Here is a 15,886-nt window from a genome sequence, read left to right as displayed (position 1 = left end):
AGTTGAGAATAGATTAGTGTGGCGAGCGCAGCGAGCCACCGAGCCCGAAGCGTGGCGAGCGGACGCTGATACCTTCACAGATCCCTGCGTCCCCTCGCGGGCTTCACAGGTATCAGCGTCCCCGCGCGGGGCTCGCTGCGCTCGCCACGCTTCGGGCTCGGTGGCTCGCTGCGCTCGCCACACTAATCTATTCAGCTCCTCCGAGTAGGGCCCTCTTCCCTCCTGTTGTCAAAGCCCACTTCTCTTCACATGTCACTCACAGCTCTCCTTTACTCCAACACTCAGTGACCATCTTCATACTCATCTCCATCATTGGCCTCAAGCCTCTAGTTGTATGTTGATTGGGTCCTCACTACTTACATTTAAGCTGTAATGTGTATTGAACTGTGGTGCTCTTTATTTGTACTGTATTTTTGTTATTTATTCAATGTTATGCCAAGTTTTGTCTCCCTGTATTGTTCCTTTGTACGGCGCTGCAAAACACTTCTGGCGCCTTATAAATAAAATTATAATAATAATAACTCCACGCCGACGTGGATAGTAGGGGAATGAAAAGGTCGGAGGACGCGTACCGCCCCTCGCGGGCTCGCTGTGCTCGCCACGCTTCGGGTTCGCGTTAATTGTGGGGGTGGCGGCCACAATGGGGGGCCATTATTTTTTACACACATGACGGGGCAATAGCCAATGAGAAATGGCCCTTATTCGGCCTTTTCCCATTTTTTACTATGTTAAATAATTTAACATTGAAGCCTATGGACAAATCGGATCCATCGCATAGGCTTCAATGTTAAATATTTTAACATTGAAGCCTATGGGGAAATCGTGGGCATCGCGTCGCATCGTGTGCCTTAAAGTTAAGGCACACGATGCCCGCGATTGTGGCCGTGATAATACACAAGTACCGGGAAATGCACCCCTGAGATGACTACCCACAGCAGCCTGTTGCCCTGTGTGTGATCACAGTGCGGTGTGACTGGCATAACTGTCCACACAATAGTCTAGTGTAGCTTCCATAGAAACATGGATGGCACTGATTGATGTATGTCTAAACGATCATCTGTTTTGAACTGAAGTAAACAAAAATGTTGTTTTTATATGTTGCATTAAAATGTGAAACCTAGTTTGGATATTAAAGCACATAAACCGTACTTTAGATTACACCAACATCACCACGGCATTTGCATGTGTTCTGAGCGATCGCAGAACATTGTTTTGCAATGTACCATTCTAATGTGGAAAGAAAGGAGGAGCAGTTGGTTACTTTGACCAACATTCTCCAATAGTCTGGACATCTGCAACAGCCCAATTCCATTTAAACCTACAGTTAGTTATTTCCTATTGATTTCACAAAGATCGTTTCCAGTGTCTATAGAAGTGTCACACAAAACATACTGTGGCAGAACCTGCTCTGGGTTCCATACATAATAAACCATCGGCGGTAATATTTATATTTTATGGAGTTATGTAACCCTTGATAACGTTATATATATCATCTGAATCCTTCAGTAACCATGATTGTGTTTTAACCTGCAGCAAATTCAGAGCTAGAAATCTCCTTGTCTGCAAGAAACATCAGGAGGTTGTTAAGTTTTCAACGGTACCTAAGGTCCTCTCGATTTTTCCGGGGTGTCGCTGCACAGAATTCATTGTACATTTTGGATGATGATTACAATGGGCAAGCCAAGGTCTGTACCATTGTGTGATCTTCCCTATGTTCTATATACTTTGGTACCTCCATGCGCATTTCATGATTACAGTTCTATGCTATGTGCCTGTACCCTAATCTTAGTTTGGAGACTCCATTTAAAACAGTACCCCCCCCCCACACACATTTTCTAGGTCTCCACACAGAATCACAAGTGAAGTAATTAGCTCCACCTGTGGATCTTTTAAAATGTGTCGGTGAATAATGAGTGCACCTGCAGGGTGACCTGGAAAATGTACTGGAACTATTGGGGAGGGGGGAGAGAGAGTCCTGAGAACTACTGATTTAAAGGAACAGTGCCACAATTATTTTGTGGGGTATACACAGTGGCGTATTTATAATAGGTGCAATGTACACAGGCCACCGGGGGGCACCACACTGCTCACACTGTACCTATTTCTTAGGTGCTGGTCATACACCTTAAGATGATCTCTCCAAACCTATATCTAGTTGGCTGGTTGGGACAAAATCTTTAATGTACTGTATGGGTGGAAATCACAATTGACCATTTTACTACCAGCCACCTTAAAATAAAGCATCCTTCAAATATTTATTAAGTAAGGTACCGGTACTGTAAATGCGAGACTAGAGTTTGGATTTGATGCAGTTCTCCCCGCTATACTCCAGCCATGTAGTATGACCTGTCACCGCCCTGCAGTGACAGCGGTAATATTATTACTCAAGCTGTGGATCACCATACGGTCTGTTTTCCCAGTGATATGTAGTAATGCGCTCTATCTGCTTATTTTTTCAGTGTATGCTGGAAAAAGTGGGAAACTGGAATTTCGATATATTTCTTTTCGATAGGTTGACAAATGGTAAGATGCTGATCGATTCTTTTTGTTTTCCTAAATGAATCTGTGAACAAAAATGTATTTTATTATTGGTTTTCGCCAGTTGGAGACACTGAGAAGCAGTGCTCGTATGGATGCACCGGAATAGGGCGTTTTCTAAATGCTTCCAGAATCTAGCAATCTATCGTTATGTTATAGGAACCGGTTTGTTATTGGTGCACTGCCATTGTTGATGGCGTTCACTAACAGGCCTATACTTGGGACACACGGGCCTGTACTGAGGCTCGAGGAAAGAAATTCCGTACTGAATTAAGAAGAGGATTCTTCACCATTTGAGCAGTAACATTCTGGAACTCATTGCCGGTGGGGTGATTACAGCAACTACTGTTAATGAATTTACATCAAAACTGGATACATTTTTGGCCAATAAGGGAATCTTATAGATATAGTACTCCAGTCACACATCAGATAGGTTGAACTCTATGGACTAACTTCTTTTTTCTACCTTAATATGTTACTATGTATGTTACTGTCAGCGATTCAGCTGGCCAATCGCATCCACCAGATACAGTGCACCAAATGCAAACCTGTTTCTGTAACATGACATTATCGGCGTACATCTCGAGAAGCTGCTGATTTGCACTTTATACACAGCAAGCTGGTCAAACTACACACCTCCATGTTTGACCATGTTTCCGCCATCCCTGCCATCTTACAACTGATGTTGGGACAGTATTCTAAATATGGGGTGCAGTCTAATGGCCGTGAGGAGAAGCAGTGGTCTAACTGCTGTGGACTGGTGAGAATTAGGGGGGTATTCAATTCCACCAGTGACAGTCCGAATTGTCGAGCATTTGTTTTTCTCGTTTTGCTCGACATGAATATTTAGCTCGACAAGTCGAGTTCTCGCCTATTCAAACTGTAATTTAGATCCCACCAGTAACAGTCCGAATTGTCGAGCATTTGCATTTGTTTTTCTCATTTTGCTAACTGAAAATTTAGCTCGACAAGTCGAGTTCTCATCTGCTCGACAAGTCGAGTTCTCCCCTGCTCGACAAGTCGAGTTCTCCCCTAGAGAGGAAAGTGGCAATTGTCAGAAATAGGCTTCATTTTTATAGTCAATTATATAAAAGTAGATATCTTGTTAAAAATGAAAATTCTCCTATAAAAACCATTTCCAAATCAGCAGACTGCACAATGCTGGTATCTCCCTGAAGTCTCAGTACAGGAATGAGAGCTCTGAGGTAAATTGCAATGCATTGCATTGTAGAAATAAACAAAAGAATGGCAACAAACAATATTGTATCCTGAGTAATTCTGCCCCAGCATGGATACAAGGGACCTAAACATAGGTGTTTGATCAAACCAGAAGTAGACATAAATAGACATGTATACAGAAGACTTTCAATGGGCAAAATGCAGCACAGTGAACATGAAAGGTGAGCAGAAAAAAAGATAATACTTCTTATATGCCAAATGGAATAATTTAAACAAATGCGTAATAATACAAGCTGAAAACTGATGCTGACAATGGAATAATGGGTTAAAGCATACCATATAAACATGCAGCAAATGTAAAGTTAATCAAAAGAGGAATATTTAGCAAAATATCACAAAGACAGAAGTCAAGATAAGCACTACAAACATTAGTACAATCCTGCATATACATTTAACACAATTTATGAACATGCAACAAGAGAAACTCCCTTGTCACGACAGAAATAATTGTCGAGTTAAATTTGAGGGAAGAGTGATTTCAAACATTCGAGGTCAGGTGAATTCTTTGACATTGAATAGGCTGCAGGAATTATCTCGACAGATTTTACCCAAAATAACTCGACAAGTCGAGTTATGTTCAACTCGACAGTCGAGCAAACCGAAAACCAAATCAGGTGAGCTCTGCTCGACAAGTCGAGAAAACTAGACAATGAATAGGCGACCTCATAAATAACCAACCTCTCGTCGAGAAAACAACAAAGCTCGACAAAAATAAGGAGCTCGACAGACATTGAATACCCCCCTTAGTCTGAAATAAAGGACATTACACATGCAATAGGTATTTTTCATATATGACGGTCATTTGAGTACGTAGTAAAAAAAAACAGAAAGTAACTTTTATTTTTTTAAATTTTTTTTTACTTTTCTACAAGGTCTCTCGATGACCATACACTAGGTCCAATGAGATTCCAATTTTTATAATCCCATCATATTTTCTCAAAGCCTACAAAATACTTATTGACGGCGCTGATTACTACCTCATTCGATGAGACTTTCATTCCACCAAGACAGATTTTCATATTAGGAGACATCGTTCGCGGACAAATCTGGAGAATAGGGTGGATGGAGAATCAATTTAAAGCCTTATTCATGTAGATCTGCAAGGAATTAGTTTTCGGTCAGTTTTGTGGCAACTGCTAAATCACTCCCTTCCCATAACTAATGTGAATGAACAGTTCTTCACTTCTGGCTGCAATTTTTCCTCAATTGGTGGGAGGGGGGGGTTTAGAGTAAAACTTTCCAAGTGTTACGTCATCAAAGGGATTGTAGCACCATCTCAATGCCATAGAAATTTACCAAGGTTCTCCAATGACACACATGAGGCATTTGTAGGAAAAGATTCCAAACTCCTTTCCACTAACCACCATATAAATACTAGTAGTGTAAATTCATTTTGTCCATATATTTTCTTTTAGGAACTAGTCTTGTCACCCTAACCTTTCATCTCTTGAGTCATCATGGTCTAATAGACCACTTCCAATTGGATATGGTGAAGCTACGAAGATTTTTAGGTAAGCAGTAAATCCTGTATTGTTGGCCGTTGCGCTGTGCTGTAAGTCTGTCTGGGCTCTGCCATTACCACAGCAATCAGAACTTGGTGTAGCCTTCTAGAACGGGAAATCCTTCTTTTTGGTTTTATTTTTTTAGAAAATGAAAAATCTCTATTTTATGAAACATTTTACAAACCCACTGTTAGTGGTTTTTTTTTTTTTTTTTTTTTTTTTTATAATATTAGAGATGAGTCTTAATTCTAAAATGCATTATGGACATAAATGAAATACATTTGCTCCATCCATATTTTGTATGGTTGTATTACACCTCTGAATACATTAGAGGTTTACCGTGTGACTGTCACTCCCTATAAAATGAGTGTTTGCGTTTCTGCAAGCTAGTGTATCTTAATCAGATCACAGGTTTTGTAGTGTGTTTTTGTCATTGTATATCTATTTTTTATATATATATTGTTATACCTTTTTAACCACTAATAAAGTCTCTGAACAACTATATATTTATATATATTAGAAACCCAGTGTGCAGAAAGTATCCTATGTAACTAGGAATTTGGGGGCTTTGCAGCAGTGTTGAAAGCATGCCCCATCCCTTTGAGGCTCTATTTTATGCATTTCTCCTGTATGCTGCAGAGACACTGATAGGTATTCAATGCCCTGACGGCGAGTTATCGGCACATAGTAGTGCCGATAATGAGCCGTAAGGGTATTCAAGTGAATCCTTGCCCATTTCCAGAGATGAGGTGGAAGCGGCGAGGGTGGCCATTAAAAGAATGAGGGTCATCACAAAATGCAGTGGACTTGCCGCATCTGCAGCGAACCTTGCCGTGTAAGGGGAACCTTGCTTGCCTCTCACGACGAGGATTCGGCCTAATCATTGAATACGGCAAGGGTGTTTCACAGCGAGGATGGCTTAGTTTCGGCAAGGAAAAGCCATCCTCGCCTTACGAACACCTTCGCCAGTAGCAGTGAATACCGGTCTGTATGTCGTATCTGCAACACGAGAATATATTTGATGCATTTCTCCCGTCCTCTAGCATTGCCTCATTGCGTTGCTGCATTGTTACCCCCATTTGCCTTGCATCAGTCCTTCACGGCCACTGCATGAGATACTTTATATATAGCTGCACTGGTGCTTCTCAAGTCCTTTACTCATGACACACTAACAGTGCATGTTTTCCTTGTCTCATTGCTGGAGCAAAAATGTATTTATTACTGTCTGACACATTTTAAAAGATCTCCATTTGGTTCTAATTATTTATCTTGTGATTTTGTAAGGAGATCTAGAAAACATGCATTATTGGTGCGTCCCGAGTACTGGGTTTGATCAGCACTGAACTATGGTACACTTTGGCTCATGTTTACAACTTAATGATGATCTGATAAGCTCAGTAAAGTATTGAAAGCATCCTACAGTTTATTGGGGGGGGGGGGATTCAATCTGCCGATTTTTACAGACTGGGAAATCTCGGCACTCACCTATTCAATGCTGCTGTCAACGAAGGCTGTTAGATTCGACTTTTTAAAAGTCAGATCTGTTTTGTTGGAAACGGCCGCACAACGGTTTTCCGACAATCCGTTGCCATTTCCGACAAGTTACAGACTTTCCGACACTCGACAGTTGGTACTTTGAATACCAATGGTCGATGTACTGTGGCAGCCATTTCCAGCAGCCAGGATTCAGACTGTTGGAACATATCGACAGTTGGAATCTGGGATTGAATACCCCCTTGACCTTTTAAATGCTTCGCACTTGGACTTACTCATTTTTTTATGTTTTATTTATTGTACAGTTATGGTTCAAGAGGACTACCACAGCCAGAATCCATATCACAATGCAGTGCACGCTGCAGATGTGACTCAGGCCATGTACTGTTATTTAAAAGAACCCAAGGTAAGGGCAGGTGCTGTGCGGCGTTGATGTGTACAGGAAATAAACAGTCTTTATAATTTTCTTGCGCTGGCTCAAACTTGATGATGCTCTTTTCTTTCTTTTTTTTTTTAATTATTTGAACATATATATATATATATATATCTTACAAAATGACTGGTCAAATCAGGTGCTTTGTGCATTTTATAGCTAGTTCATTGTAATGGGATGTAGTCAGGAACCGGACACAAAGCCAACAGATGCCCAAGGGGAATGTTAGGTTTAGTTTTAGAGTTGGGTTACGGGAGGGGATTGTCGGTTTAGGCCGCAGGGAGTGGTGGGGTAGGGTTCAAATACTCAGAGATCGGTCAACATTTGGAGCATTGGGATTCCATACCAAATCCTATAATGTATAGAAATCTATAAGGGGGAGGATTACTAAGCACTGAACGGACACATATCACAAGCATTGCCCCTGCAATCGAATGAATTAATATTTCTCCCATAACAAAATACTTTTAATATTGCTATCTCAATGAATACATTATCATTTATGTTTTGTCTGGATTATCCAACTCGATCATATAGCATGCCCTTTGAGCTACATGTATTTCCCCATTCAGAACTTTTATGCTGCTTTCAGACCGCAAAACTGGCTTTGACCAGGTATTTTAAAACGTTTCTAAAAACGGGTCGGCCAGCTAATACCCCTTTCACACCGCATGTCTTTAAACTATTTCAGTGCATTTTTTGTTCTTTCACAACACTGAACCCGTTTTAACCCATAGAAAACAGTGGATGAAAGAAAACGGTTCTGAAACGGGTAGGACCCTGCTTTATTACCGCTTAGAAAAACCAGTTCAATAGAACCAGTAAATTCACTCTGCACCCACACTGCGCAAAATAACCGGTAAAAAGTGCGGTCTGAAAGGGGCATTAGTAAATTTGCTGCCTGTATTCCGGGAGTGTGCTGTAAGATTTTGCTTGATCTATAGAACAATTTGTCATCTTTTTTTATATTGTAAAATCAGGAAGCTGCTTTCAGGACTGGCACCTGGATGTAAAGCTGATGTGCGATTTTACCTTTACACTGTAGCAAATCTCTTCTGTGACACCACCATTAGCCCAGCAGTTGGTTCCCTTTCATTAGTGCACTTCTAAAATATGAAAAATCTGCACTCAACTCACTGCTCCTGTTGGCATCGATGGGACTATAAATGACTTCAGTGTAGTCTAAGTTTTGTTTTTTTTGTTTATATCCTACCAGCTTCCACCTGTTTCACTAGAATGTTCTGCAGCAAGGAGATGGTTGGCGAGGTTGTGTAAAGTTGTATATACTGTACTTAATGTTCTCACCTCTGTAAAAAAGTTTTTTTTTCCTTTCACTGTTCTATGTTTTTGGAGAAATCTATATACTACTAAAAATACTAGAATGTTTTGCCAGTTTTTCTTGAAATGAAAGCATAGAATAAAAACTGGTTAGTAAAAAGAAAAAAAGGAATAATTTAATTGAACAAAATGTAATTTTAATTCTTCACTCATCAAAGTAGCCACCTTTTAACTACCGAAGGCACTCTTGGCATTCTTTCTATGATGCCGTGTTCACACTGCGAGTGTGAACTACACCGCTTTTAACCAGTATTTAAATGCCGGGAGCTGCAGCAAGGGACCCCCGTTCTCACTGCTAGGCAAATTCCCGGGTGAAGCAGTTCTACCCGGTAATTTGCCTTTTAACATGGGTTTTTTGGCTGTGAGAATGAGTCAACTCGTGTCTTCATACCCAGATCTCAAACACAGGTAAAAAGAAGGGTTTTACCCGTGTATGAGATCCCGGTACTCAGACAGTTCACACTGTAAAAAAAAACCTGTGTTTAAGGCAAATTACCGGGTCGACATGCTAGACCCGGGAATTTGCCTGCAGTGAGAACGGGGTATAATAGATACAGTAACTTATGTTGTTTGAAAAGTTCCTCCCAGCACTGTTGCAGAAGTTCCCACAAATGTGTTGTAGGTTGCTCTGTCATCCTTCTGTCCAGGTAATCCCAAACCAGTGTGGTGGGGTTTAGGTCTGGAGACTGCTGACCATTCCATGACTTGAAGCCCTGCTGTCTTTTCTTCATAGGTATTTCAGGGAAACTAAATGTATGTAGGGTGGGGTGGTTTAGAAATCACCTTCCAGACTACAGATTCTGGCGCTTTAAAAAATATATAATGGAATAAATATCGATATGTAGATGAATCCACTGCTGCTGCAAGTGTTTTAGTGAGTTAGTCTGAACTCTGAAACAATTCAAATTTTATATATGAAAAATAGCATTAATTCAGAGTAAAAATCAATACTCAAATATAAAATACACATATAACATAAAAGCATCAATTTGTTAGAGTAGCACGTTTGTAAGAATAACTCTGTGAATATATCAAGATAGTACAGTCAATAAAGGGTTATATCCAATAGCTGATCTGGATTAATATTGTATTTAGTTGGCAAGCAGGTTTGTAAAGGTGAGTACACACGGGTGCAATTTCATGTAAAATCGCTGCGAATATGGTCGCTGAGCGACCATATTGCCAGTGATTTGGAGCACAGCTGGCGATAAATCGCCAGCTGCACGCTCCCGTGTGCACTGCCTAATGGTCGCTGGTCGCAGGAGCATGTGCCGGGAGGTCAGCACCGGGGAGATCAGCGTTGATCTCCCCAGCCCCGTGCCGCTGCTCCCTCCCTCCTCCCATCAAAGTGACAGCAGCAGCGTCTGCTGCTGCTGCGCTCCCCCTCCGCCCCGTAGCAGTGTCTCCTTTTCATCGCTGATGAAAAGGAGACACTGAGCAATATGATTGCTGGGGATATATTGCTAGCAATATATCCCCAGCAATCATATTACCCCGTGTGTACACAGCATTAGGAGAAGCAATTTGTTAGAAATCATAATGCCAATTAGCGTGTAAGCGGTCCACGCATTAAGCAGTCAGATGTCTATTTATGCACAGGTGTTTAACCCCTTCATAGGTAATTCAGGGGTAGATTTATTAAGCTCGGTGAAGTGATAGTGTCACTGGTCAATCAGCTCCTACCTGTCATTTTTCAAACCAAGCCTGTGACTTCACAGGAGCTGATTGGCCGGTGACAAAGTACCAGCCACATTATCACTTCACCGAGCTTAATAAATCTACCCCTCAGTACACTAGAGTATGCTGCAAAAATATTGTGGTAGCCTTTTTTTTGGTTCAGGTTGCCAGTTTTAAGCATTTTACTTGTTCCCTTTAAAAGGGACTTTTAAAAAAAAAACTAATTCCTAATTGACTTTTTTTCTTTTTTTTGCACTAAGCTATTTTTTTTCTTTTTTATAGCTCTAGCAGTTTACCACTTACCTTTGTACCATTTACAGGTTATTCATGGGACTGTGATAGATAAATTTAAATAAATCCGAAGAAATTCGGAGGTTCTATATATCAGAAAAGTTCCCTAATCGCCAAATGCACCTGTTATATAGGTGTAGCAGTAATGGTCACACTCGCTTAGTCTGCGATTACTTGGTCTTAGCTATGTAGTACAATACCCCTCTATGGACCTCTATTTTGCATGTGATCATACCTAATCATAAGCTGTCCCTCTTGTGTCTTCCAGCTAGCCAAGGCTCTCACTTCATGGGACGTCCTGTTGGGTATAATTGCAGCTGCAACGCACGACCTGGATCATCCCGGTGTAAATCAGTCTTTTTTAATAAAAACAAACCACTACTTAGCAACTTTATACAAGGTAACTGTGTTTGCAAGTGTGTGATTTTTATAAATCCATGGCTTAACACTTTATGATATGGACAATATTAAAAAAATAACTGCATATACTGTATTATGATGGTTGCTATTCAAATGCCAACATCCATATAAATTTGTACAAATACTGTACAAATTTTCCAGCAGATACTAAAGTGTCAGAACATTGACTCGAGATGAATCTTAATATTTTGGGGCCCAACCAATTTTTTTTTGCATTCTCCATTCATATTCATCTACTTTACCAGTTTCAGAACTAGGATACACTGAAACCAAGCAACAGGTCATAAAGGGTTACATTTCTTTGGAATAGTGAATATGGGGGTATTGAATTAGCTGCAGGCGGTATTCAATTAGCGGAGGTCACACCTTGTACCAGTCCTCGCAGTTGGACTGAAATTTGCAGCTCCAGGAAAGTCTTTGGACAAACACTATCTGGTTCATGTACGGGGAAAAAAAGAAAAACTATTCCGCAGTGTACATGGAATCATTCGGTTTCTGTACCTGATGCTTGATTTTTTTGTAAGGGGTAAAAAAGTCTATTTAATTGAAAACCGTTTCCCTGCAGCCCTAGTTTTTTTTTTTGCCAGCAGATAGTTGCAAGGTAAACTCTGCAGCTATTTGAATACCCACAGGGAAACTTGCAAGAGTTATGTAGAATAACATTTGATACAATTGTTTTATCTACTACTACGGACATCACCTTAGACCATATGTAGTGTTCACTCTAGAAATTTTTTAGGGCAGGGTGCTGACCACGGGTAGGGCACATTTTTCAATCGCGAGGGCACATTTTAATTTAAAAGGTCAAAATGGTGACACCTGAGCTACAAACCATCAGCACGTTTATGCAATATAACCATCTTGTGACACCAGAGCGTCACACCATCGGCACATTTATGCTATATAACCATCTTGTGACACCTGAGCGTCACACCATCGGCACATTTATGCTATCTAATCCATCTTGTGACACCGGAGCGTCACACCATCGGCACATTTATGCTATATAATCCATCCTGTTACACCGGAGCGTCACACCATCAGCACATTTATGCTATATAATCCATCCTGTGACACCATCAGCACATTTATGCAATATAACCATCTTGTGACACCAGAGCGTCACACCATCAGCACATTTATGCTATCTAATCCATCTTGTGACACCGGTGCGTCACACCATCGGCACATTTATGATATATAATCCATCCTGTGACACCGGAGCGTCACACCATCAGCACATTTATGCTATATAATCCATCCTGTTACACCGGAGCGTCACACCATCAGCACATTTATGCTATATAATCCATCCTGTTACACCGGAGCGTCACACCATCAGCACATTTATGCTATATAATCCATCCTGTGACACCTGAGTGTCACACCATCAGCACATTTATGCTATATAACCATCCTGTGACACCTGAGCGTCACACCATCAGCACATTTATGCTATATAACCCATCCTGTGACACCTGAGCGTCACACCATCGGCACATTTATGCTATATAATCCATCCTGTGACACCGGAGCGTCCCACCATCAGCACATTTATGCTATATAATTATTATTATTATTATAATTTTATTTATAAGGCGCCACAAGTGTTTCGCAGCGCCGTACAAAGGAACAATACAGGGAGACAAAAACTTGGCATAACATTGAATAAATAACAAAAATACAGTACAAATAAAGAGCACCACAGTTCAATACACATTACAGCTTAAATGTAAGTAGTGAGGACCCAATCAACATACAACTAGAGGCTTGAGGCCAATGATGGAGATGAGTATGAAGATGGTCACTGAGTGTTGGAGTAAAGGAGAGCTGTGAGTGAAATGTGAAGAGAAGTGGGCTTTGACAACAGGAGGGAAGAGGGCCATCCTGTTACACTGGAGCGTCACACCATCAGCACATTTATGCTATATAATCCATCCTGTTACACCGGAGCGTCACACCATCAGCACATTTATGCTATATAATCCATCCTGTTACACCGGAGCGTCACACCATCAGCACATTTATGCTATATAATCCATCCTGTTACACCGGAGCGTCACACCATCAGCACATTTATGCTATATAACCCATCCTGTGACACCTGAGCGTCACACCATCGGCACATTTATGCTATATAATCCATCCTGTGACACCGGAGCGTCACACCATCAGCACATTTATGCTATATAATCCATCCTGTTACACCGGAGCGTCACACCATCAGCACATTTATGCTATATAATCCATCCTGTTACACCGGAGCGTCACACCATCAGCACATTTATGCTATATAATCCATCCTGTCACACCATCAGCACATTTATGCTATATAACCATCTTGTGACACCTGAGCGTCACACCATCAGCACATTTATGCTATATAATCCATCCTGTCACACCATCGGCACATTTATGCTATATAACCATCTTGTGACACCGGAGCGTCACACCCTCAGCACATTTATGCTATATAACCATCTTGTGACACCTGAGCGTCACACCCTCAGCACATTTATGCTATATAACCATCCTGTGACACCGGAGCGTCACACCATCAGCACATTTATGCTATATTATCCATCCTTTGACACCTGAGCATCACACCATCAGCACATTTATGCTATATAATCCATTCTGTGACACCTGAGCATCACACCATCAGCACATTTATGCTATATAACCATCTTGTGACACCGGAGCGTCACACCATCAGCACATTTATGCTATATAATCCATCCTGTGACACCTGAGCGTCACACCATCGGCACATTTATGCAATATAACCATCTTGTGACACCAGAGCGTCACACCATCGGCACATTTATGCTATCTAATCCATCTTGTGACACCTGAGCGTCACACCATCAGCACATTTATGCTATATAACCATCCTGTGACACCTGAGCGTCACACCATCGGCACATTTATGCTATATAATCCATCTTGTGACACCAGAGCGTCACACCATCGGCACATTTATGCTATATAATCCATGTTGTGACACCAGAGCGTCACACCATCGGCACATTTATGCTATATAATCCATCTTGTGACACCTGAGCGTCACACCATCAGCACATTTATGCTATATAACCATCTTGTGACACCTGAGCGTCACACCATCAGCACATTTATGCTATATAACCATCCTGTGACACCATCGGCACATTTATGCTATATAACCATCTTGTGACACCGGAGCGTCACACCCTCAGCACATTTATGCTATATAATCCATCCTGTGACACCTGAGCGTCACACCATCAGCACATTTATGCTATATAATCCATCCTGTGACACCATCGGCACATTTATGCTATATAACCATCTTGTGACACCGGAGCGTCACACCATCAGCACATTTATGCTATATAATCCATCCTGTGACACCTGAGCGTCACACCATCAGCACATTTATGCTATATAATCCATCCTGTCACACCATCAGCACATTTATGCTATATAATCCATCCTGTTACACCGGAGCGTCACACCATCAGTACATTTATGCTATATAATCCATACTGTTACACCGGAGCGTCACACCATCAGCACATTTATGCTATATAATCCATCCTGTCACACCATCAGCACATTTATGCAATATAACCATCTTGTGACACCAGAGCGTCACACCATCGGCACATTTATGCTATCTAATCCATCTTGTGACACCTGAGCGTCACACCATCAGCACATTTATGCTATATAATCCATCTTGTGACACCTGAGCGTCACACCATCAGCACATTTATGCTATATAACCATCTTGTGACACCTGAGCGTCACACCATCAGCACATTTATGCTATATAACCATCCTGTGACACCGGAGCATCACACCATCAGCACATTTATGCTATATAATCCATCCTGTGACACCGGAGCATCACACCATCAGCACATTTATGCTATATAATCCATTCTGTGACACCTGAGCATCACACCATCAGCACATTTATGCTATATAATCCATCCTGTTACACCTGAGCGTCACACCATCAGCACATTTATGCAATATAATCCATTCTGTGACACCTGAGCATCACACCATCAGCACATTTATGCTATATAACCCATCCTGTGACACCTGAGCGTCACACCATCAGCACATTTATGCTATATAATCCATCTTGTGACTCCGGAGCTTCACACCATCAGCACATTTATGCTATATAGCCATCTTGTGACACCTTTTGCAATTGGCTGGCGAACAGTGCTAAATTTAAACAGGGTTTGGCTGCTTTGCGGCTTGTTAGCACCAGTGCCAGCCAACAGTGTTGGGTAGCCAGCTTGCCAGCTCAAAAAATTAGGCATGGGAACCACTGGCCTAACTTAAAACCTGGACCATCAGGGTGTCATAAAGGCGTGAGTTTGGGAACCACTGGCCTAACCTAACCCAGACCCTGTCGGGATCCTGGCATAGGTACTCTGACCACCGGCATCCTGAGCGCTGGTCATCTGTATGTATCCCACAACGTATTCAGATGCCTCTGCTGCCCATCCACAGCACAGACATTGCCCACCACTAATACCCTGTATAACTGCTGCCCATCCACAGTACAGACCCTGCTCATACACAGCCCACCACTAATACATTGTATAACTGCTGCCCATCCACAGCACAGACACTGCCCACCACTAATACCCTGTATAACTGCTGCCCATCCACAGTACAGACCCTGCTCATACACAGCCCACCACTAATACATTGTATAACTGCTGCCCATCCACAGCACAGACACTGCCCACCACTAATACCCTGTATAACTGCTGCCCATCCACAGCATAGACACTGCCCACCACTAATACCCTGTATAACTGCTGCCCATCCACAGTACAGACCGTGCACATACACAGCCCACCACTAATACATTGTATAACTGCTGCCCATCCACAGCACAGACACTGCCCACCACTAATACCCTGTATAACTGCTGCCCATCCACAGC

General features: G+C 41.7%; 1 protein-coding gene across 1 annotated transcript in view; it reads left to right on the top strand.

Annotated features, from left to right (window-relative positions):
• Nucleotides 1-15,886, top strand: part of PDE7A (phosphodiesterase 7A) — a 79,579-nt gene that overhangs the window by 54,048 nt on the left and 9,645 nt on the right. Inside the window, exons 4-8 of the mRNA XM_083187185.1 lie at nt 1,534-1,685; nt 2,460-2,523; nt 5,193-5,288; nt 7,079-7,179; nt 10,781-10,912. Of these exons, the coding sequence (XP_083043311.1) occupies nt 1,534-1,685; nt 2,460-2,523; nt 5,193-5,288; nt 7,079-7,179; nt 10,781-10,912 (545 nt within the window). The remainder of the gene's footprint in view (nt 1-1,533; nt 1,686-2,459; nt 2,524-5,192; nt 5,289-7,078; nt 7,180-10,780; nt 10,913-15,886) is intronic.

The sequence above is a fragment of the Crinia signifera genome, chromosome 5 (assembly GCF_055691185.1).
Source record: "Crinia signifera chromosome 5, ASM5569118v1, whole genome shotgun sequence".
Taxonomy (NCBI): Eukaryota; Metazoa; Chordata; class Amphibia; order Anura; family Myobatrachidae; genus Crinia; species Crinia signifera.
This window is presented reverse-complemented; position numbering and strand designations above follow the sequence as displayed.